We start from the raw sequence: 25,751 nt of genomic DNA on the forward strand, positions 1-25,751 counted from the left end.
ATAAACCTAGTTAAACAGCTTCAACTAGAATAAGTAAAAACTCACAGAACTGTAAGGAAAAACAGACACCTCCACGATTATATTTGGAGATTTTAACAACCCCCTTTTCAATAATCAATAGAACAAGTAGAAAATCAGCAAGAACATAAAAAAAAAACTTTAACAGTACCATCAGCCTGACCTAATTGGTATTTACAGAACACTTCATGCAACAAAAGCAGAATACCCATCTTCACTAGGTACACAAAAAACATTAACCACATTTACCAAGACAGACCATATTCTGGGCCACAAAACAGGTCTCAATAAGTTTAAAAGGGTTTAAATCATTTAAAGTGTGTTCTCCAACCATAATGGAATTAAATTAGAAGTCAGTAAGAGAAAGATATCTGGAAAAAAATCTCTAAATATTTGGAAAGTAAAAAACTGGTGTGATTTTACTGGTTATTGGACCACCTCTTTATTCTTAAGTGAGGTTTCCAAGCTTATGACAGAATTGTGTCCCCTGAGATCTCCAAACTCATACGTTGAAGCCCTAACCTCCAATGTGACTATGTTATAAGATAGGGCTTTTAGAAGGTAATTATGATTAAATGAGAATGTTCAGCCTCTTTTGAAAAGAAATCCAATTTTGGAGAATGAAATAATTTATCTAACAAACTTCTTAATTGAAGGGGAAAAAAAGAGAGACACTGCTATAGCTGCAGGTGTTCATGTGAACTGCATTCATACTTCATGCTTATAGATTGTTAGTCAAACTATACATCGATCAAAGTAAAATATCTTCATCAAAGTGTGTGTTTAATAATGATTGGTTAAAGTCAATTTATATTGTAATAATAGGGTGAAATAAGACTAGATATTTATAGTTTCATGGTTAAGATCATGAATAACAGAAAACTGGAATCCTGGTTCTGCTGCTAATAACAGTATAGTCCAAGGGAACCTATTTAGTCTCTCTAACCTTTACATTCTTGGAAAATGGAGGTAATACCTATTTCATAGCATCATTGATTTCACGTTGTGTTAAACACAATGTCTAGCATACAGTAAGCACTATTATATAATGCATAGTTTTATTGTTCTTTAATAAGCCAAAGTATCTTGGTATAAACTTTTAATAGTTCTCAAATCTTGGGTTTTGAATCCTAGCCGCACATTGAACAAACAGAAGAGCTTTAAAAACAAAATATAAGCAAACAACAACAACAACAAAACCCAGAAACAAAACTCAGGGAACGGTGCAAGACTGGATTTTACATTCCTACATAATTCTAATGTGCAACAGGATTGAGAATCACTACTCTAGTTGGAAGCTTGAGGCTAAGCAATGGGACAAAATGAGGATATGAGGCAAGGTAAGCCATAAAGCAGTGGAGACATTAGAAAAGCAAGAGACCCACTTTAACGTATGTACACCGGAGCTGTGTTTTCAGTTATAACCGTGAATTTGCAAATGTTGATTCTTAACATGTAACTGAGGTAGAAGTGGTTCTGGGGATCTGACAATTCGCTCTCTCCAAATTTAATTCGTGATTTATTTGCAATGAAAATCTCAAAAAATAAGCACAAACTGATTCTAGATCATTATGGACAATAATAATCAAGGATTACCTTATCATTTTAGTGCTACATTCATATTTACAGTTTTGACTTACATTTACAGTTTTGCCATTGTTTAAATAATATGACTTTAATAGCACTGGGCTAATAAGAAGACAGGTGGACTTAACACAGATGATGCTTTTGTGTTGTGTGTAAAATGGTGGCCTTAGGGTATCAACAAAAGTTGACAGTGAGTTAAATGACAAGCAAATATCTAGCCACAATATTGTAGATATGCTCAACTCAAAAGGATTTGCCCCATAATACTAAGCATGAAAGTCAAATTCTGACCAATAATTTTGTAATACATTACAATGATTTAAGGGTTCCTGGTTCTACAGTTTTATTAGCATTAAGTTTTTAAAAATCATTTTGGTTTTATAATTGTATGAGGTCTATAAGAAAATTATACTGAGTTCATTTTTCTATATTGTAATTAAAAAAATAACATGTCAGCTGGTTCAAAAAAATTTTTTTTCCTTAAATAGCTGTGAGAGTCTTGGAATAAAGATTAAATGGATTCAAATCTGAGCTCCATTATATAATCAGGAGGCTTTCAACTTTTTATAAAATCTTTAAGATCTCTTTCTCTCTTTTAGATATTAACTTAAAGTTGGCAAAAGTCATACCGGCACACCTGTCAGAATGGCTATTATCAAAAAGACAACAAATAACAAGTGTTGGTGAGGATATGGAGAAAGGGGAACCCTGGGGCACTGCTGATGCGAATGTAAACTGGTGCAGTCACTTTAGAAAGAGTATGGAGATTCCTCAAAAGATTAAAAATAGAACTATCATATGATCAAGGAATTTTACTCCCAGGTATTTACCCAAAGAAAACAAAAACATTAATTAGAAGAGATACATGCACCTCTATGTTCATTGCAGCATTACTTTTAATAGCCAAGATACAGAAGCAACCTACGTGTCCACCAATATATGAATGGATAAAGAAAATGTGGTATATATACACAATGGAAAATGGAACATTACTCAGTCAAAAAAAAAAAAAGAATGAAATTCTGCCATTTGTGACAACACAGATGGACCTAGTAGGTATTATGCTTACTGAAGTAAGTCAGACAGAGAAAGATCAATGCTATATAATTTCACTTGTATGTGGAATCTAAAAAATAAAACAAACAAACATAACAAAACAGAAAGAGTCATACATACAGAGAACAAACAGGTGGCTGCAGAGTGAAAGGGGGTTAGGGGGAGAAAAGAAATAGGTGAGGGAGGCTAAAAGGTACAAACTTCCACTTGTAAAATAAATGAGTAATGGGCATGAAATGTACAGTGTTGGGAATATATTCAAAAACTATGTAATATCTCTGCATGGTGACATATCATCAGACTTACCATGGTGATTATTCTGAAACGTACAGAAATATCAGATCGCTATGCTGGTGCAACAGGAACTAACATAGTGTTGTATGTCAATTATACTACAAAAACTTAACTTATAGAAAAAGAGATCATTGCAGAGGAAGGGGGTAGGTAGAGGGGGAATTGGATGAAGGCAGTCAAAAGATACAAGCTTCCAGTTATAAGATAAGTAAGTACTAGGGATGTACTGTACAACATGATAAATATAATTAACACTGCTATATGTTATATATGAAAGCTGTTAAGAGAGTAAATCCTAAGAGTTCTCATCACAAAAAAAGGTTTTTTCCTCTGTTCTCTAATTTTGTATCTATATGAGATGATGGGTGTTTGTGTGATAATCATTTCATGATGTATGTAAGTCAAATCATTATGTTGTACACCTTAAACTTATACAGTGCTGTGCGTTAATTATATCTCAATAAAACTGGAGGGGAAAAAAGTCATACTTGGTCTTTCTAAATATACAACAGAGTTCCTAAAACCAAGCCAAGCTCCATTATTAAAGTGATTTTTTCCTCATCTGCATCTTAAGAGTTTCACCTCAATGTCAAATTTACAGATTTTTATGTTGTTGGCCTACTATTTTTAGAATCAATCATTTTTAATTGTATGAAAGTAAATACAGCACACTTTATATTATAATTTTTCTAAGTCAGAAGAACTTTCATGTAGCTTAACTCAATTATTTTCACAAATTCTCTCAGGTGAAAGATTAAAGAAATACCAAAAAAACAGTCTAGACAAGGTTATATAATCTTTCAAAAATGCACAGAAAATCTCTAGAATTGCTGTATCTTAGTCCTATTTCAGTACTTAGTTCCCTAGTCAACACTCTGCTGAGTCAAATGCAGGCCTCACTATCAATTCTGTTTTTCATTTTAACAATTTTTTTTGTTTGTTTTTAGTAATTGAAGTAGAGTTGGCCCAGAAGAGGTCTCTGTATTATTTTAAGGATTTAGAAATCAGTTTTTATTTTATTATAATTTGAAACCACTGAAAATATTTGTGTTTAAAAATAAAGAAATGTCTACTTTTCCACAATTTTACTTTTAATCAAAAATTTTAATTCATTATACTACCAAATGTGGTATTTAAACTTTTTGATATTTCTGATATTAACTAACAAGAAAAATTGCTAAAATATATCAAGGGAAAAAAAGTTGCAGAACACTGCATATAAAATGTATGTAACACTTGTATAGTTACACAACTGATATTAATTATTTACAGAAAAAACCCACACATATCAAACTGCTTGTTATAGTTAACTCTGGGGCTGGGGATAGGATTATGAAGAATTATCTACTTTCTATGCTTGTGGCTGTCCACTTGAACAAATAAAAATACAGGATGTCCAGTTGAATTGAATTTCAGTATAGAAAATATTTATACTGAAAAATTACTCATTTACTTGAAATTCAAATTTAACTAGACATCCTGTATTTTATGAGAAAGATGGCTGAGCAAGCCTATGTTATATATTGTCTAATGTCTGAATTTAGACATCTGTATCTTACATATAGGTTTGCTATGTTATATATGTCTCTACAAAAATAAAAACCTATGACATAAATAAGTGATTCATCTATTCTCTATAATAAACAAACTGAATAATCAAGACTTTTTTTAAAAAGTCAAAATGATACATTTCTACAATAAAAAACTATGCTAAAATTAAAGAATTAAGTAGGTATCTGTGTGTCTCTTCAGAAGACGCTCACGAACACTGTTGCATGAAGAGATTAAGTTACGGACACTATATAGGGTATGATCCTATTTTTTTTAAAAAGAGTTTTAAGATACCTAATATTATGCATACTTATATAAGGACAGGAGAATGAATGGAGATACATGCACAAAACTGTTTATCCCTGGGAAGGTAAGCATAGGAAGAGGTAAGGACGAATCAGCAATTTTCCCTATTTGTTTATACACATTTTTGTTTGAAATTCACTTCATGTATTACTTCTATACTGAAATTTGTACCATGTACTACTTCTGTAATTTTTTAATCAAATTTTTTAAAACTGGGTTAGGGGAGAATCAAATAAAGACACATGCAAGGCACATGTGCCTTTAAAAGCTTTTAAAATCACAGATAAGAAACACCAAAAAAACTATAGAGGAGGATTACCAACTTTTTACTTTGCTAAGTATTTATTAAAAGACTACTGAAATAGAGAGCCCCTAAGATGACTAATTAGATATAAAACTTCAAGGCCTCTACCTTATATAAACTTTCCAAGACAGAACAGATTATTTAATAACAGTTTGAATATACATAATAATTAAGAGAAAAACATTGTCTACCGTATGCCAATGGTTCTCAAATTTTAATTTGTCTAAGTATTAGGGTAGATAATGACCCCCCCAAAGATGTCCATGTCCCAATCTCTGGAACCTGTGTATATGTAACTTCACATTCAAAGGGAACTTGAAAGGTGTGGTTAAATTAATCTTGAAATGGAGGGAGGGTGTTCCCTAGATTATCCTGGTGGGCCCAACATAATCACAAGTCCTTATAAAGCAGGGGGTCTGAGGTGAGAGATGATGCTACACTGCTACCTCTGAAGACAGGTGACAGGGCCATGAGCCAAGGACTAAAGGAGGCCTCTAGAAAGCTGTGAAAGTCAAGGAGACATTTTCCCCTAGAGCCTCTTGAAGGATATGGAACACAGCCCTTGGACTCATTTTAAACTTCTGACCCCAGAACTGAGACCATAAATTTTTGTTGTTTTAAGCCATAAAGTTGCGGCAGTTTCTTACAGCAGCAATAGGGTCCTAATACAAGCACTATTTTAGGACTTGTAGAAAATGTATATTCCCAGGTCCTACTGCCAGAGATTCTGACTCAGGAGGTTTGCATGTTTAACAAGAAAGCTCCATGCCTCTGATGCAGGTGATGATGGAATATCCTAAAACCATTAAAATAAATGCATTTAGAAAAATGCATGAAAAATCCATTAAGTTGAACAGCAATACATATCATTTCATATTTGAATTTTTTCAATATTATATAAGCTTATATAAAGATGATCTGTATCAATGAGAATATACAAAATTAAAATAAGCTTTCTTAAAGCTCCTGGAAATTTTTTAATATTTCACTTCTTAAATAAAAGCAAAATTAGAAGAGAAAGAAGAAAGTACTGTCTATCTTTCACTTGGACCATCATTTCATAAAAGAAAAGGCATTCAATAACAAAAATTGACAGTCATGATCACAGAATAAGAAGTTTCTCTTGAGAAAGGCTGCCATCTTTGCCACGGGCAATGAAAAGCAGGTGCTAGACAAGCACAGGTCTGAGTACCAGCCTTTGGGAACCACTACACTACCCTGAAAACTATTTGACTTCAGGCCCTGTGTGAAGAGTAACCAAGAGACCAACTACAGTTCTCTGGGGGTCCCTCCCCTCTCTCCCCACTGCTCCCACCTCAATCAGCCTGAGAAATTTATCTATCATTTGATGGGGAGGGTAGAGACCATGTTCCACAAAAGTGGAAAATTGCCAATTCTAAAAAAGGGGGCAATGGGCCAGAAGTCAATGAGAATGATAGCTTGCCAAAAAGAAAATGAGATGATGTAATAGCACCAAGAATACCCACCGGTTCCTTCAGTGATTCAACCAGTTGAAGCAGGCAGACAATGCCACCCTTGTAACCATTTGTTTGTTTAAGTGGGTTCATTCATTAACCTCCGTGCAAATGTGGGGAGATCAATTATTTAGGATGGAAATTACAGTTTAATTGTAGATGGCTATTGTAAAGGTATTACCTTGCCATATAAGGTTGGTAAGAACAGAAACAATACTTTTTTCAAATTTTTTTTCCTCAAAGGCAGTTTCATATTGCTCTATTTCTCCTTTAAAATGGGTAACTCAGCCAAAGGCAGTATCCTTTGATAAAGATAATGATCAAGCAGTGGGATTTAATACTAATGTAATGCTTTTAATTAATGTTTTATTGGATGACTCTGTGGTCATTATCATCAACTTCAATCAGCCAAGTATAGAATAATTCCCAGAACCAGATTAAACTGGTTTTAGTTCAGCCAATATACACACAATTAGAACTATTGCCAATTGAGCATAGCTATTATGATCAAACATTTATTATTCCAAAATCATCTGTTTAGAAGATAAATTTGCCAATCTGCTTTAATTCTATATTTAACTTAGATCTTTTACCTAAATGCTGATAACTAAATAACAGATCTTAATGCCAACAACTACACTTGTAATAGATCTTGAAATTGAGAGATTTCTCAATAAAAAAGAAAATAAGTGGAAAAAATGTTACAGCAAATTGCAGAAAGTATGAAAAATGCTATACCAAGAAGCCAGAAGATCTGGATTCTTATTTAAACTTAGAATGAAGTAGCTCCAAGACTTTGGGGAATTAAACTCTGTGACCTTCAGCAAACTCATTTATAAAATGAAGGAATGTGAAACTAGATGGCCCCTTCCAATTTAAATAATATCTGAATCTACATGTGCCAGTTTTTGGAGTTATAAAATACTACCATCCCATTTATTGTCAGTACCACTTTGGCCACAAGCACAGACTGATCCTGGTACATCGAGCCTACCACAAACTAAAAATAATCATGGGGTGCTGGTCAGAGTACAAACTTACAGTTTGTCCCACTTACAGCTGTTTTCCTTTTTGTGACTCAAAATCTTAGAATTATCTATGCCTCCTCCCTTTCTCCTGTCTCCAATAAGCCCTCAGAAGTAAAGTCTGACTGCTTCTATTAATTTCCAATATCTGATCCCCAATATTTCCAGTTTGGCCAGAGCATTGAATCATAACAGAAGTGAACAAGAGATGAGATGAAAAAGGACCCTATCTACCTTTCTTTAAACCTCTTCTCTCATTACTACCCTTTATGCATTCAATGGTCTGGCCCACCTGACCTACTCATTCTCTCCCAGAGCCACCTCAAGACATCCCACCCCTCTGTATTCCACTGAATCACCAGAATTCCTCTTGTTTCCAGCACTCCCCTCCTGGCAAGCCTTATAGCCCCACCTCAGTTGTTTTAATCCTTCACTCCAAATATGCCAATATTCCTAAAGCCACACCATGGAAAATCTTTGTGGTAAGGAGATGATTAATCCTTTGTGATTAGGAGAGCACTCCAACCCTCGTAACGCTCTTACTGCTTTTCCATTCTGGATACCTCACTAATTTATCAATGATTCCCCAAAATTACGGCTAGTGACTCAAAAATCACTTCAAATAACTTTTTAAAAACTGATTTTTTAATGTTCAAATCTCACCCTTTATATAAGCCTTCTTTGGCAGAGTTTTAAAATTTTCTTCATAAAGAACTTTCTATTAGGTTCATTAAAAATTAATGTTTGTTGCTCTTGTGCATTAGTTTTTAAAATTACATTTTCTAATAATTTCTACTCATGAAATTAAAATTTTTATTTTACCACTTGATCAAAGTTCTACAGATTAAAAGAATAGGGTATGAAATAATATAACAATCTCTATTTCAGCTTAAACACACAATTCTTCATTAGGTCTTATTCCAGCTCGTCTGGTCCTCTTATACTCTTCCACAATGGTTTATTGTTTTCAGAAGACCTCATTGGATACGCCTTTCCTTCTAAAACTTAGCATATATAAAAATAAATCACTATTTGCCTCTCTTCTCTAACCCATTAAGCCCTGTGAGAACAAGGACCAACTCTCTTACAGTTGTCCAGCATAGCATGTAGCATGAACAAATCTCAAACACTTGTTGAAATAATGAATGGTTAATGTTCTACCATATTTTGTTTTCTTCCTATTTCAGCTTATTTCAGGTTAAAGTGATAAAAGCTTGCTGCTGCCCTTTCCAGATAACTATCATTTTATCCTTCTCTTGGATTTGATATTTTGCACTGAAATAGCTTTTGTGAGTTGTTTTTAACGCCCTTATCAATATAATTCTCTTAAATGGGACAAGGAAATATGTTTTTAAAATAATGGAATTGTATTAGGTAATCACCAAGACTCTAGCCCAGGGCAAAAAAAACTTACATTTTAAAAAATGAAAAAGAGAGAGAGAGAGCACTTTCTGAGTTCTAGTTTCCATATCAGTTATTGGAATTTCTAGGGATAACAGAGAATTCATCATAGCGACCTACTGACTACTTACATGATAAGTTGGAGGCAACTCAAGCTCTAGAAAGAAAACTAAATTTTATGTAATACAAAGATTGGCTAGAAGGTAAATGGAAAAAGACGTACCTTTATGTCAAACAAGGCAAATGAATTCCAGCTCTTCTCCAGAAGACAATGGGAGAATGAGCTGTTGTGCTGCCTTCAAGCAGAGGACAGTCTTAAGGAGTACATTCAGATAAGTCTATTTATGGTGCTGTTTGATACCAGGGAAGGTTAGGGTGCTGTGGGAATGCTTAAACATCAAAGAAAGCTCCCAGAGACTTGATATTTAAAATGAAAGAATTAGAACTAGTCAGTATGACTGAGGAAATGTACTGGTATCTTTGTTTTGCCTCCTTGAAGTGCAGGCTGCCAGAATTGTGCTTTTAGCCATGCATCACAGATGCATGGGTACAAACTTAGAGCCACACAGTTTTTATTCATTTCCTTCTTACCTGCATTAATCTTATTTAATTTCTCTGTGCTCTATGTAAACCATTAAGCCTAATTCACCCTTTTTCAGGGCCTGAAAATCATGTAGCAGAAAATATTGTCCTTTCCACTGTTCTTCGTGGGAATATTCCTGATTACATGGTGTTATCACACCACACCACATGCAAAAAAAAAAAAAAACCATGGGAAAAAAAGCTGAGAAAATGCTGTCACAAAAGAAAACAAAGTCCTGTCTCTCAAAACCACAAGTTCTAGATTTAGCTATACTCTCAAAAGATGACCTTGTGCTAAAAAAGCAATAATCCACTATACTAGTGCTGTTTTGCTCTGTCCCAGCTTTACTAATCCCAGATAACTGGCACATAACTTTCCAAAATTATCCCCAAGCTTAACCTAATTTAGTCTTTCTTACATTTTTACCTCATGGGAATATGGTTACAACATAGGCTGGTCCCCAAAAATACATTCTGTCCTTTCAACCTCCTTCCCTCTACCACACGCATGACTCCTACTTCTAAGTATTTTCAACATTCAGATTTTCCACTGAGTGTGTGCTGGTATGCGTGAACCCTAAAACTCCAGCAGAAATGAAAAATGGATAGAGTTGTTTTTAATTAAGAGTTGAGCAACTTGAACATACACAGTAAGATCAGTTCTCTTGAACAAAGATGGAAGTAGGTAACATCCATTGCAGTGGACCTATCATCTCTAGTGCAGGGTGATTTATGCAAGAGAGTCCAGTTGAAATGCTGAGGCCAAAGGAGATGTCTTCCATGTCTCCTCTAATCTCAGTCTACAGCTCAGAGATGGCATGTAGGTCCTGGGGACCTAGATTTTGCATTCCAGGCCTGGCCCTCTTCTACCAGGTTCTCTATCAGAAGCTCATCCAGAACATAGGAGTCAGTCCAGGAATATGGAGGTACTTCCCAGAACAAATCCATCTGCAAGAGTCCTAATTATGGAGTACACATTAGAACATCTTCCCTTTCCCTCAGAAGCTACAAAACAGCACCCCATGCTCACTACTTAATGCTTTGCTTGCGTACATATCCTAAAGTCCTTATCTAGTCTGTTTGAAGCTTCAGTTCTTTAAAACTAATGCTTTTATTCTCTGACTAAAACCAAATTATGTTTAAAAAGATTTCTTAAAGAGAACTTATGAACCTCTGGATAGTTCCACAAAATTACTTATGTATATACAAATGTATTTTTCTCCTGGCAAGAGGGCTGATATAAGTCAGCAGATTTTCAAAAAGGTCAGTACCCCAAAATGAGAAAAACTGACATAGAGCAATCTTTTTGTTCTTTTTCTGTGTGGATATTTTTCAGAAAAGTGATTTAAGGTAAGTATGCATTCCCGAAAACAAATAAAACAATGCAATGCAATCAGGTAAGAAAAAGGATAATTATTTCTTAAAAAGTTCTCCTACCCTTTTTGTTAGATGTAAAATAATCTCTGGACCCAATGCAAAAGCCACTGAATGCATTGACAGTGAAAAAACGGAGTATGCTTGCAAGAGATTGCCTTTTCTTTACATTTTCTTGTTCTCTAATCCTCAATAAACTAAAGTTTATCTTCAGCAAACTAGAAGACTAAATATTCTAATTGTTCTAAAAGACTAAATGTTCATGTAAGAATCACAAAATCTTAGCACTTGGTGAAAATACGAAAACCAGGATGGGAACCCAGCTTAAACCTCTCTCCCAAAATAACTAAAATTATTACCACCCAAAGCAATGAAAATACTGTGGTCAGTTGAAAAGAACCTGAAATTTTGTGTACTTATTAAAATGACAAATAAAAGAGCATTTTCTGAACATTTTGGCTTACAAGTTTGAGTTTTCAAAATTTAGCCCTACACCACCAGATTTACATTCTGTAAATTCTTATATTTCAAAACCGTTACATTCATCATGTATGTGATAATATTTAATTTCTGGCTCCCAGACAGGTGGCTTGTCCCTTGTCATTAATGAGTGGTAAATACAAGGTCACCTTTAGCCCAATCCTAGTTGAGGAATTCAGAAGAAAAGTCAGAAACAAGTTACTTCCCAGTAAACAAATCCCTGGTGGATTTAGCAACTCTAGCCGGTCAGCTTGTGGCACTTGTATGCACACATGGGTGTGCACACACTTATGTGTGCACCAGAAATAACACTGCATCAAACAGAACACATGTTTTTTTTTCTGCTTTCTCTTCTTTACCTTCCCATTTACTCATTATTTCCTTGCTACTACTGACTATTATCCTTCTTCAGAGATTTAGTCATGCACTTCCCTATCAGCCCTGCCTTTTCTTCAGCCCAAATCCTCACATTTCCTCACATTTCATTTAGGTCATGCAAGATCTCAGAAAACTGAGATATCTGCCTAAAAGTATGTCTGCATATGTGAAACTTAGAGGGAAAATCTAAAAAAAAACTATACTTAAACTATACTTAAAATTCTGAGAATTTAAAAATGTAGAATAATTTTAAAGAAATGATAATGGCTAATATTTAGCAATAAAATGTTATGTAAATAACAGGGACTGTAAGTAACTGGCAGGGTTTCCCTTTCATACTCTGGATGACAAGAAGCTTACAGGAAAATCTGAAGCCCAACCATGTATGACCTTAGAGCCTGATTATTTTTTCTACCCTATCTTGACTACTTCTTGTAATTTATAATTTTAATGTCCCAGTGCTTATCACAAACCTTACAATTCAAATCCTTTGGTGAGCAGGAGTCTCTGAATGAGTAAAACTGAGATCAGTGAAGAAAGAACAAGGCAATATTTCCAGTTTCTCAAACAACAGTCATCATGCTACCACTTATAACTCAGCCTCATCACAAAGGATTATATAATCAGATTCAAGCAATACTGCAAACTGTTTTCAAAATTCGGGTCTTTGACTTTAGATTCAATGACCTTTGAAGATTAAAAAAAAAGAAAGATTTACTATACTCTGGCAAAAGCAATACGTTTATGCAACAACACTGTTGCTACATGAAAATGCCTGATGAAAAACTGTCAAGACTAAACTTCTCTGTCCAGATGACTATAATAATCAAATTTTTTTTAGATTCAGAATAATAACAAGTAATGGAATTTCTGCGTGGAAGAGTCAAAGAAACACTATACCATACATCACTTAGAGCATACATGTAGGAACCAAACATTTGAAATAATACTTGATGTAGAAGTGATTAAAAAAGAAAAGATTTCACTGAAGACCTAAAAAAAAGAAATACTCAGATTGGTACCCTTTTCTAGCTTGAAATTTTAAATTACAGAATTTTTTTTGAAGAACTGTAAATGAGACACTATTTACATAGTATTGCCTGGTGATTTCAAAATAAACAAAAAATTTTATTTTGTTTAAAATAAAATCAGTTATAGCAATCATTGCATCTGATAAATACTAGAACTCCTATTCGCTATTCTTTACCAAGTGGCTAAGACAAAAAAGAAATCACTAATTTTGAAAACTGAAGTATTTTCTACCTAGAAGTCCAAAAAGGATAGCCAATTAAAAAATCTGACACAAAATAAGACAATTAAAATTCTACTGTCAAATAATAGACAAATTCAAAGAGTTGAAATCTGCTTAGCAATGTCACTAGCCTTGATCAGATTTAAAAAATCAGTTATTATCCTGAGGTTCTGTTACTGAACAGGAACTTTTAGACGTTCCAGTATAACAACCACCCTTAGGTGCTGAGCCTAGGAATAAAGCCTGGGATTCTGCCAGAGTATTCCTCCTGCAACACAATGGCAGAGCTTTTGTGTGACACAGCAATAGATCCAAATTTCTTGCCAATATCATGCTCCTTTATTTTTGCAGCATATGAATGAAACCATCCTGCTCTTGGGAAGTCTGTTAATTCTTAAGAAATAAATCAAGGGGAAGGGGGTAGTAAACCAATTCAAGCAAAACTTTGGTTTTTGTGGTTCTATAATTAAAAAATAAGATGAGTAATATGAGAGTGATAGCTCAAAAATGGAAATACCTAGATTGATCTCCATGTGGTTAGAGCTGTATTTGATGAACCTGGGTCCTCTCAACATACCTCTGCCTCCCATCCCTGCCCCCATCATAGTTCCTCGTCTGCAAATGAGTGCTTTCTGTTGTGGAGGCCACCAAGACCAAAGAATATAATAGCTTTTTTTTTATTTTGCTATAATTTTTTTTAACTCTTATCAAATTCAAGTTTTGGGGTACACCTAACAAACTGAAAAAACTAAAAAATGCCAGAGTCTTTTAAAGTTTAGCAACATATAGGTTCACATAAAACATTATTTTAATGTTTGAGGAAAATTTATTTCGTAAACCTGCACCTACTATTTGAAGTCTTTAACTTAATACAGATATATATACATCATTAAAAATGATCAGCAGTGAGAACAAAAGCATGAAATATATTGAGATCTTCTCAAGAAATCTCTCTTCTCACTTATCAAAAATGCTAAACTTTTCTAATGAAAGGAATTCTTGAAGAGAACAACATCAAAGCCGATCTTATTCCAAAATATATCACTTGCAGAGATAAGAAATAAAGCTCAAATATTAACTTGGAATTTATATTATACTAATTTTATTCAGCCATAAATCACCTAGTCAATTAAAAAGGAGCCACTTACACAACCAGGTGAAAGTGGATAAGCAAAAGAAAATCCTTCATAAGCGGGCAATATATTTACTAATATTCTGTTCTGCTTTAATGAACTTAAAAGAATCATTAGTTAACTCAACTAAGTGAAATATAATTTCACAGTGTTTGAAATTATGTAAGAACTTTTGTTTATCTAAGATATTTTAAAACTTTCCTATCATCAGTTGGATGAACTGGTTTTTCCAGATATAAAAACAAAACTATAACCCATACTCTGTTCAATTATTACAAATATTGAATTAGTGAGGTTTAATTTAATAAGATACTACTATATTTGCAGTATTAACAAAGTCAGATATGGAATTATTACATTTAAGAGGCCTACTTCAATTTCAAAATATTACCTTAAACATTTCCAGTTTGTCTTCAAAAGCCTTTATTTTTCACACAGGCTTTGCAGTTGGATTATACTACTATCCTTTATCTGAACTGAGAAGAACTAGCCAACGCATTTAACAATTAAGAGGTTATACAATTTGAGGTAGCATCTTCAGAAATCCTTCATAGAAAGATAGCATGTCAATTCCTTAAACTATGTCAAAATTCTCACTAAGCTAAATTCTGACAATCTCTGTCAAATTCAGAAACAATGACTTTCAGTTAAAAATATGCAAATTATATTAAATACATTCTCATTAACAGCTTTTATTAAAAAAAAAAAAAAAAAAAAAACAACCTCCTGCCCCCAAGTACAGTTAATACTTCTGTCTAACTCTCAATCTCCTCTCGGTTTTTCATTTTTACCATATTTTTCCCCTGTTAGAGTAAGCACATTGTATTTTGGTTTCTTTTCTCCCTACTCATTGTTCAGATCAGCATTTTAATAATCTTTTAAGCAATGCTGTTCAAAGAAAACAGGCTATATGAAGCTAAAGAAAATTCTCTAAGTTCAATGTTTTTCAAAGTGAGACATTTTGCTAGACCTATTTATCAAAAATCCACACAAAGCAAACACTACAACTGGTAAACAGCTACAGGAGAAAATTGGAAGCTTAAAAATAAAGCCGTTAAAAACACTTCATTACACACCTTCTCTGTGAAGCCCTTTGTTTCCACTGAAAACCATACTGGAATCCTTGTATAAAAGAAGTTGCCTTCTGGCTGTCAACAGCTATACAGTCAGTAACTGAGGGATCCAGATGTCTGCAGTGGTTAAAACAAATGTTCAGCGGTGGGTGCTGATTCCGCTTCCCTCTGTGTAAGGTTTTCACAAAGGCAGCAGAGTAAGAGCGCACATAGCAACAGCACTCACAGCTGATTGGATGGAGGGTGTGCTCCGCCGCCCCTGCTCGCTGGGTCCACTACAGCTTCCTGTCTACTTGGCAGCACTATCTTGTTGTCTTTGCTCCTCTTACCAACTCAGCTGTGTTTAGGCAACGTGAAAGGAGAGATCAGCAGGGTGATAATGACGAGATATTCTAGCATAAGCCCCTAAAATGTACGTCTCTGGGTGCTTTTAAAAAGAAGAGAAAGTCATAGAGCAAACATTTATTTCGGTCAGTGTTTCACATAAAACTGAGGACAAAGGGGTGGTGGAGGGGACAATTTATTACTTCGCATTTCAAGTAAATCAGGTTTTACCACGTAAAACTCTCTAAAAACAAAGAATATAAAAATTTGCAACAATTAGAATAAAGCATCTGTCTACACAGAACTATGAATTACTTTACAACAAACTTCACAAATTCCAAGAAAACACTGATCAGTTAGTTAAAATGAGATAGGACCTAAAAACAGTCCCCCCTCAAATTTATGCAGTGCCTTTTAAGGGAGCAAGAAAACTTAATGTTAACAGATTGCTTAGAAAAAGATTTTTAAAAGTAAAAATAAGTGCTTAGTAAACTCTAAAAATAAGATTTAACTAGGTATCTGCATTAAAATATCTTTTTACATAACACAACAATGACATTGAGCCTGAATTCATTTATTTTCTTTATCATAACATTATCTGGAGATAGGAAGACATAGGAGGTTTTTGGTTTTTTTTCTCTCCTCCAGGCTTCAAGTACCAGTCTACACTATCTCCACAAGCTTTAACAAAACCAAAAATCCCTCACCAACTTACAAAGATGTTTGAGAGTCAATGCAGGTAGTAGGAGATAAAGAGATATGAAGCATCAGAAAAAGTCTTCATTTAGGAAGTATTTCCTTTGAACATCACATAAACTAGGATAGTGTTTTTCAAACTTTTAAAGTAATGGAACCCTTTTAAATAACATTCTTCCAAAAAAAAATGCATTATTAGTGGTGGCAATAGAATTTCTGTATAGGAGGGGTTTGTGGGAGTAGGCAGAGGCTGCAGCAGAAGCATACTGTTTATTACTCAGATTTTTGTTTATCTGGAGTGTCTTGGAGGGAGGGAGCAGAGGCTGATGTAAATGTTGGCACTATTAAAGCACCCCATGAGCACCATGAGGCTATTTTTAAATAAGAGGCTACAAACACTGCAGTTTCCTATCAGCCCCAGAATCCACAAAATTCCTACCCTTGAAAACGCTTTTAGGAACCCTGGAATTCTACAGCATGTGAGTAAGAGATACAACCTGTAAGAGTTAAATCTAATTATTACCTTAGTGTAAAGAACCTGATCATTGGCTCCACAATTAGCCAGAGGGAGAGCTGCTAAGCCCTCTGAGAAATAACAAGAGAGAAGATGTGTTTGGGAACACAATCACTCTCTGAGGTGACTCAGAGAAAAAAACGGCATAGAAGAGAGAATAAGGACTTTGAACCCAGGCCGACCAACCTGTGTTCAAAATATGAAACTGCCATTTACAAACAGCGAGGCACTATAGAAATTGCTCAACTATTCTGAGCTAAGCTTCAGTTTTCTTATCTGTAAAATGGGGTTAACTTACAGGACTATTGTGAAGGCTAAAAGGTACTCTTTGCCAGCTAGACTGGTAATTTGGTCACTAAGGACTCTTAAGGTTCTTCAAAACTTAGAGACTTTGCAAAACAGTACTCCTCTTCTGCTAGGAGTGGTCTCCCACAACCCCTTCAATTGATGAGTCTCCCTTAAATTTCTCTTGCCCAGGGCAGCTTTCCCTGAGTCAAGGCTAGTCTCAGGCTCCCTGTACTTTTTTCTTAGTACTTAGCTCATAGAATGTTAAATAATTATTTGCAAAATGACTGGTTTGACATTCTCCTCCACTCCACTGTAAGTGCTTTAGGGAGGTACTACATCTGTCCACATTATTGCTACCTAGCACCATGCCTGATTTATATTCCACATAATATTTTATTTCATTGCACAACCATGGTAGGGGAGGGGGGAGGTGTAAATAGAACAAGTATCATTTTCTGCATTGTTCAAATAAGAAAATCAGCTCTACATGTTTATTTACTGCAGTCATACAACTAGAAATCAAATGAAATAAATTTTACAAAATTTTTGGATGAATAACTTTATAATTCAAAATTAACTGCTTCCTATATCTTTGGGAAAAAAGGAAGACTAATATATAATCTCTAAACTGTTTTAGAATACTTCCTCTCAGATATAATTCTTAAGCTTCTTAATTAAAGGCTAATGATAGCCTACATCTATAATCTAAAACTATTGATTAACATATACAAAGAGAACTTACTGAAAAAATATTCAATTTAGTCAAAAACATGTAATTATAAATGCTTAAAATGAGCTCCAAGAGACATACCACTTTACAAAGTAAAAGACACGCCACCTTAAAAAGTAAAATCCAATCAACAGATTTATTTAGTGAAATGCTTCCTCCATGCTACCAGTTTTCTAATAAATTTCAAAATAGCACTTTATATAATTCTGGAGAATGCTTGTTTTTTTCCCCTAGTTCATCTTGGCACACAGAATTATAAATGATCTCAACAGTCTACAAGTTAAGAATCTGAATAATATAAAATGCTGTACTAAGTGCTAGTCTCAGGTTCTCAGTTCTCAACACTCATCCATGAAAAATGCCCTTTTCCCTGCACCCCAGCCTAGCATGACCACAACCGTGCTCTCCAATTGTTCAAGAAATATAAATTACTTATATTATACTAATGTAGGGAAGTAAACAGGAAAGAAGATCTTTCATAAGTTTTTTTAAACTACATATTCCAGATATAAAATGGAAAAATTTGAAGTATCAACTGTTTCAGATCATGTGTGTCCTCTGTTAGCAGAAATAATTGGAAACTATCTACTGTTAAGATACCTTAGAGATAACCATACTAGCTTGGTCATTTTTTAAACAAAAAGAAATACTGCTAGAAGAAAAAAAAGGAACCCTTCAAAGGTAATTATTACATAGCTACTATATATGTAGGCCCATGGGCCAGGCATTTACACGCCCATCTCCTCTGACTCTGTGGTAGCTACTGTCCTCATAGATGAGGAAACAGGCCTGTCACTTGCCCAAGTAACCAGAACTAAGAGGGCAAAGCCAGGTGGTAGGTCTTCCTAAATCTAATATGCGTGCTTTTAAAAATCCCTTTCATATTTACATTCCCATAAGACAAATGTGGTATCACATAAGAAGTAAGTTTAAATACAGAAATTTCAAGTTAATATTTCCCACTTATTACTCATTCAATAACCACCACTACAGCCCCATTACCCTTAAAAACTGTCACTGATACACTATTTATAATACAGAAAACAGCATTTGACTGCTAAATAGGGTGTTGCTATAGTGTGATCACTACATGAGGACACAATAAAAGATTTAATCAGTGAGACTTCAGTACTTCATGAGCACAGATCACATACCTGATCCAGAGAAAAAAGGAAATAGAAAAGAACACTGAACTAGGAACCACAGATCTAGTCTAAACTCTACCACTAATCAGCTTTGTGACCTTAAGCACTTCTCTGAAATTGCTCATTTCTAAGTCAGGATTTTTTTTTTTTTTTTTTGTCTGCAATGTTGGTGTGTTGTAAGGATCAAATAGGACAAGATACAATTATTTTGAAAATAGCAATATACAACACAAATAGGATATTAGCATCTCTGGTAGTCTGCAGTCCAGAGGATAGCAGTGTAAGTATGTTGGCACAAAATCCAATCTCATTACTGAAAAAACTCCTTAAAGCAGCTAGACATAATGGAGAAAAGCCAGAGAGTCTAGGGTTCAAGTTCTTTTCACTTAACAAGCTGTGCTATCAAATTATTTAACCTGAGTCTTTTTCTTCATCTGTAAAATGGGAGCAATACTTTATTTAAGAGATACATAACAGAAACCATCTAGCCTAGTACTTGGCCCTCAAGCAATTTGTTTCCTCTTTTCTTTCGCAAACACCAGGAATATAGGATGTTACTAGAGGGCAAATGTACATGCATACATACACACACACACCAACAAACAAAGGGCAATACATTAGTAGTATCCAATAACAATGGGGATGAAACTTAAATCTTGATTACCAAAGAAAGATTTTTATGACACTGATATTTTTTAAGTTTCTTAAATAGTATCACTTTAACAACACATTTCACAGCTCACTAACTCATTTGCAAGAAAGATTAAACAAAACTAAAATTTAAGATTGTTAACAGTTTTGGAAATCAGGGAAATTTATAGTTTTTCTCCTTCAATCAGAGTTTTTACTCAAAAATTATGCTGGTGATTACTAGGATAAATTAAGCCATAAAAAGTTACATTAATTTCCATTCTCATGGAGATTTCTAGCGATCATTATTGCTGAAATGATTACCCAATGATTTGTATTCATTATAACGTGATACAAATAAGCCAAGTGGCCAAAAAACAATTCAAACATACTGTGTTTTTCAGAGCTAAAACAATTCTTAAAATTAAAATACTAAAAAGTACCTAAGAGATTTAATTGGGATTCTCATCTTTCAAAAGATTTTGGGTTATGATGACCTACATTAGTTCCAGGAGCAGAGCCTTGTTTACAAAATCTAAGATCTTGGAGAGAAGAAAATGTTCTAGCCTGTTTTTTTGGCATCATTCATACTACATTGTTTAAAATGAGCTAGAACAGGGGTTATTTATAATCTAAGTTATTGGACAAACACTCTGTCTAAAAATATCTTATACACACTAGTCAGATTTAATAAGTATCAAGATCAGGTATAAGAATTCATTTTTAATATCCTACAGTACTTGATCTTAATTAATAAATATCATTAGTATATAAAATATGTGTCAAGATGCATATGGGTTCCCCTTTACCTATATCCATATTCCTTTACAGACGTGGTTTGGGATGTTATTATTATTATAAAGAATGGTATATTTGATTCAATCTTAAAAATCTAGAACCAATCAAGAATTTTTTATTTTGACAAAATGAAGTTTTAGTAAAAGTATTTCCATGGAAATAATGTATCTTACATTTACTTGTCTGTTTGACAATCACAGATGAAGAAGTAGAATCACTGAGATTAAGGCAGCTGATGGGTACCTGGGTGACTCACCTAACCCAAGTTTAATTCCAAGTCCTGTTTCCCACCCCTCAGTAACTAGTTATCAACGGTAGGTGTCATTACGTCTTCTAATTATGCCAATGGTCATACAAATGGCAGACTCTGTACTTTAAATTTTGGAGAATGTTAACAAAAATCAAGTAAAGTAAAAGAGTTGTGTAGAATTAAGAAAACCTCATGTAGGTTTAAGACTCAACTGTTAAGTCCACAAAGCTTAACCTACAAGATGATTACCATTATTATCTCAGTTTTAACCAATGAGGAAACTGAAGCTCAGGGAGATTAAGTAATTTGATCAAGCTTACGTAGAGCAGGTGACAAAATCAGAACTTGAACGTGGGTCTTTTAGTTCTTCTAAAACAGTAGGTAGGATTAAATGTGCTATGAAATTAATTTAAGGGATTGGGACCCTCATTTTCTTTTTAAATAAAACAGGAAAAAGACAAAATCAGTCACCATTGCATGAGCAACATTGAGTAATGACTTTTGTTTGGGAGGAGGGACTGTTAAGGCAGCAACTGCAACTATCTTTGTAACTGTGGGCAGTCAAAAAAATTTTAAACTCACTGCTCCATATGATACTGCCCCTTAGCTACCACCCCCCCCCCTTTAATTTTCTCAAGTAGTTGTTTGGTTCTACCTTACCACATTCAACCAACATGGGCTGTGGAAGCACATATTGAAGGCCGATACTAAGTTTTACCTAATTTGAGGAAGCAGCAGTTGCTACAGATACACAACCAGAACGTATGAATTCTATAACTGCTGAATATACCTTTTGTGTAGAGGGAGACAGTAGTTTTTTTTCTCTTCACACAAATGCTATAGTCAATCTATCAAAACTCTCCATTTTCAACACATTTTCAGTTTACACAATCATTTCATCCAGTGCCAGTAGTTACACTATTGAGTACCTCAATAGTACCACAGCTTTTAGACCAGGACAGACTTAGCCGCATCGCCAAGGAGGTAAAATCTACAGGGCTTCATGAACTGAGCACCTCAACTGCAACATGCACTTACTGAAAATAAATTTCCATTTCTCATTCTTGAAAACAAAACAGACCAACACACACACACACACACACACACACACACACACACACACACACACACACACCCTATATTCAAACCAAAAATATTTGAGACCACCACAACAGAAAATGGTAGTGGAACGTCAAAGTTCTAGAAGCCTGTGCAGCCCCTCTGATACGCCCTACCTCTGGGCCAGTTCCCCTACTCTTCACCTGTGCTTTTTGCAAAACAGCACAGGGTAATTTTTGTCCAATCCTGACTTGTCTACTGACTCAGGAAAAAAAGTCAGGAAAGGAAAGGCTACATTTGACCACAGATTCCAGAGGGCAGGGATCGTGTTAGTTCTTGCTCATCACTGTATTTCCAGCACATATTTGTCAGGCACAGAGAAGGTGCTCAACAAGTATTTGTTTCAGAAGAGAAGGAAAGGAATCCAACTGCCCGAAGTTTTACTCTATTTAACAGTAAATTCTAAAAATGATGTCATTTTACCCATATAAGATGTAATCGCTAATTTAATATTTACCACAGAAGGCACTGTTCAGAAGAATTCAGACAACTTTGAATAAAAAACATTTTGTTAAAATATGTGAGTTTGGGTGGAAACATCTTAGAAATCAAGAACTTCTGACACAAAGTCCAAGTGTTTTGTATAAAATCAAAGCAAGCATTCCACGTTGTCAATCCCTTGATTTAGTACAAAAGTCTACACAAACTATAAAATATTAGGTGCAATAGCCTACAGAACAAAGCTGGGGCAAACTGTCTACCTCAAGCTATATTTAAGCTATCTAAACACAGAATAAAATACAAGTTAATAGAAGACACAATTTTGAGCACACTAGCAGAACAGCAAAATGGCTAATAACTAGGGTGAACATAAAAATCTTTGTCCAAATGATGATACATTTAGAGTGAAAGGAGACAACTGTGAAATAGGATTGGACATAGACATAAAGCAGGACCAGCCCAGGTAGCATTTATTCCATCCTATCCCCCAAGAAAACCAGAACTTCATGGTTAAAACAGACCTATAAAATGGTTAACCCAAATTACTTTAATTTTTCAAATGTAAAATTTGTATTCTATGAAACTCACTGATCTGACTCAAAATATAAAATGTATGATATTTTATGTCCGAAATAGTTAACAACTGTGTGTCAAGTTTTCCAAATGTCCTTTAAAAAAAAAAGTTACCATATGCCACTCACCACATCCTAGCTTACTCTTGTCTGAAGGGAAGGGAAAGATCAAATCCTCACCCACAAAGCACTGACAGTGATTAAGCATGCACTCGGAACTTACATGTTTTTTCAAGCATCTAATAAATGCCAGCTCCACACCAAGCACCATAACAGGTGTGAGGGATACTGCAGGGAAGAAGTCGGATGCTGTCTTGCCCTTGGAGAACAAATACTCTAGTGAAAGAGGCAGTCTAAAATGAGCAAGCCAGGGAAGACCAGGTTGTGGTATGTGGCCTCGTCTTCTTTCTTTTCCTAGAGCATGTCAGGCTCTTTCTAAATTTAGGAACTTTGCTTATACTACCCCCTTGGCCTGGAATTTTCTTCCCCTTACTCCTTACACAGCTGGTTCCTTCTTGTTCTCACCTCGCTTCTCAGAGAGGTCTTAGCTAATCATCCCAACCAAAGGGGTCTTCTCCCTGCCACCCAAGTTGTCACCCTCTTAACCTTTATATGTTTCCTTCAGAGCTCTTAGAAAATGTACTTATCTTACCAGTTGAAGAAATGTTTATTAACAATAATAGGCAACATTTATTGACTATTTTTTCAGAATCAAACACTATTATAAGCATTTTACATGAATTATCTCATTTAATCATTATGGCAGCCCTTTATGTACGTACTATTACTAGCCCTGTTTTTCCCATGACAAAACTAAAGACAGATTTCCTCTAAGTTTCTTAATAATAAGCTTACACTATTTCTTGATTTTTAAATTTTAGACATTCTAATTTCTTTATATTCCTTTCTCTTTTTAGCATCCTAGTTTCAAAGATGAAATGTTTCTTTCACTTTGAGTCTCTTTATTACCACTTAAATTTTTTAAGTGTATATATATTACTTGGAGAAGAATATTAAAATATAACCAACTAGCCTTTGTTTTCTCAAGTTCCTTGAGGACGCCTGGATGATCGTGGTGTCATTTTTGGCACCAGAACCCAGAGGCAATTGTGCTCTTGCTAGAGGTACTGTAGTAAGTAAAGTTCTACTTTTGTAGTTAGACAGGTTACTTCTTTTTCTCTGGGCCTTGTGCTTCCTCAACTGTAAAATTGAAAGAGACTCACATTAAGAACCTTTCCAACTCTGATTTCTAGCAATAGCATAACTTTCATTGTTAGTCATTCAGAGTCCCCTGGCAGATACCTGAACTCTGCAACATGAGCTACAAGAAAAAGCACAGGCCAGGGTTGTTCTATGCTGGACTACAGAAATATGCCTCCAGGACCAGAATTCCATCAACACAATAATGATTAAGATTTGAATATACTTCCTCAAAGGCATAGCTACGTTCCTTCCCCCAACTTCTGAAGAGTATACTGACTTAAGAAGAATACACATGCCCAGAGGAAGTTTTTAAGAAAGGAGTTATGAATGATGGAATTTAAGATTTTCTGCTATGCTCTTGCTACTTACTACAAAACACTGCTGATCAAACCCCTGCTATGGCACCCAATTTTTTTTTTTTTTTGAAGCTTTGGTGTGAAAAATGTTCTGGTTTGGGTAGGGGAAAAGACGCAGGTCCATTCTCTCCTTAACACAGCTAGAAAAGCTTATCAGTTTTGTGGGGATTTCCTTACTCCTACAGCTTATAGGAGGTTGGAAGGTACAAGGGCTTTTAATCCTATAGATTATTAAATTTCTGCCAGCAATTGTCTGGAATGAGAGAAGGAATCTCCAGCTTCATCCTGTTTTTCTCCTTATTTGTTCTAACACACAGCTACTTTAAAATAAATAGTGCAGTTTACTACTCTGACCAAAGAGTATCATAAAACAATAGCCATGGTATTGTGAGTATTGTGTGCCACGTTAATGTTCCCAAGAATTTTCATAAAAGGAAACACTAATCCCTCTTATATTACAAAGAATGGTGGTGAAGGGAAGAGATGGAAAAGAAAATAATCGGCCAACAGTAGAGATGAATGTCAGGTAATTTTTATAATAACAGGTCATAACGTAATTTTGAGGGCTAAAAAATTGATTTTAAGACAGTCAGATATTCAATAATAGCTCTGTACTGGTTTACAATGAAACAATAGAAATACACTGCCAAATTATTCTTCCAAAAGTTCTCGTTAATCATACCAAACTACTAAATAGTGCCCCATTATCAAATGAATGAATCTCAAAGTCCTTAGCTTAATATCCAAAACCCTAATCACCCTCATTCCTAAGTAATCCCTCCAATTCACATGTCTACCTGCTATTCCTTGAACATCATAATTGCTCATAATGTCCTCTCTTCCAATTCTCCCCCTCTCAATCTTTGTAAATGTCCATCTATCCAAATCATACCATCTTTTAAGGCTCAATATAGCTGTTGTTTCTGCCAAAAGACAGGTTCTGCCCTGAAATTAATCACCCCAGCTTAAGTTAATCATTCCCTATGAACTGATAATAGACATTTTTACCATTTTTTTGGTTATCAAATACGTTTGTGTAGTTATCTCATTTGATTCTTCCAATAACCTTGAGAAGTAGGCATAAAATCCCCATTTAGAAATAAAAACTGACACTATAGAGTTAGTTCTCAAAGTTACATAATTAACAAATCACAAAAAAAACACAAAAATTTTCCAGTAATAAGTTTTATGCTACACCACAAAGATATCAAAATGCATGCAAGCATTCATTCCATGATAAATATTTATTGAGCAGCTAATAAATGCCAGGCACCAGTCCACATATGGGGAAACACAGCAGTGAACAAACGCCACTAAGTCCCTGCCCTCATGAAGTTTACATTCCTAGTGGGAGAAAAACAAAAAAAGGAAATAAGTAAACACAGAACATCAGGTC

The 25,751-nt window shown here is 34.7% G+C and overlaps 1 protein-coding gene across 9 annotated transcripts in view; it reads right to left on the reverse strand.

Moving 5' to 3' along the window:
• The window catches only part of ATOSA (atos homolog A), a 101,005-nt gene that overhangs the window by 37,404 nt on the left and 37,850 nt on the right, over positions 1-25,751 (reverse strand). Inside the window, exon 1 of one of the 9 annotated variants that reach the window (XM_010969494.3) lies at positions 15,293-15,472. The exons of the other annotated variants lie outside the window; for them this stretch is intronic. Within the exon in view, the coding sequence (XP_010967796.1) occupies positions 15,293-15,329 (37 nt within the window). The 5' untranslated portion in view covers positions 15,330-15,472. Of the gene's footprint in view, positions 1-15,292; positions 15,473-25,751 lie in introns of those variants that run through there. 9 annotated transcript variants of the gene reach the window in all.

Source organism: Camelus bactrianus, chromosome 6 (assembly GCF_048773025.1).
Source record: "Camelus bactrianus isolate YW-2024 breed Bactrian camel chromosome 6, ASM4877302v1, whole genome shotgun sequence".
Classification (NCBI taxonomy): domain Eukaryota; kingdom Metazoa; phylum Chordata; class Mammalia; order Artiodactyla; family Camelidae; genus Camelus; species Camelus bactrianus.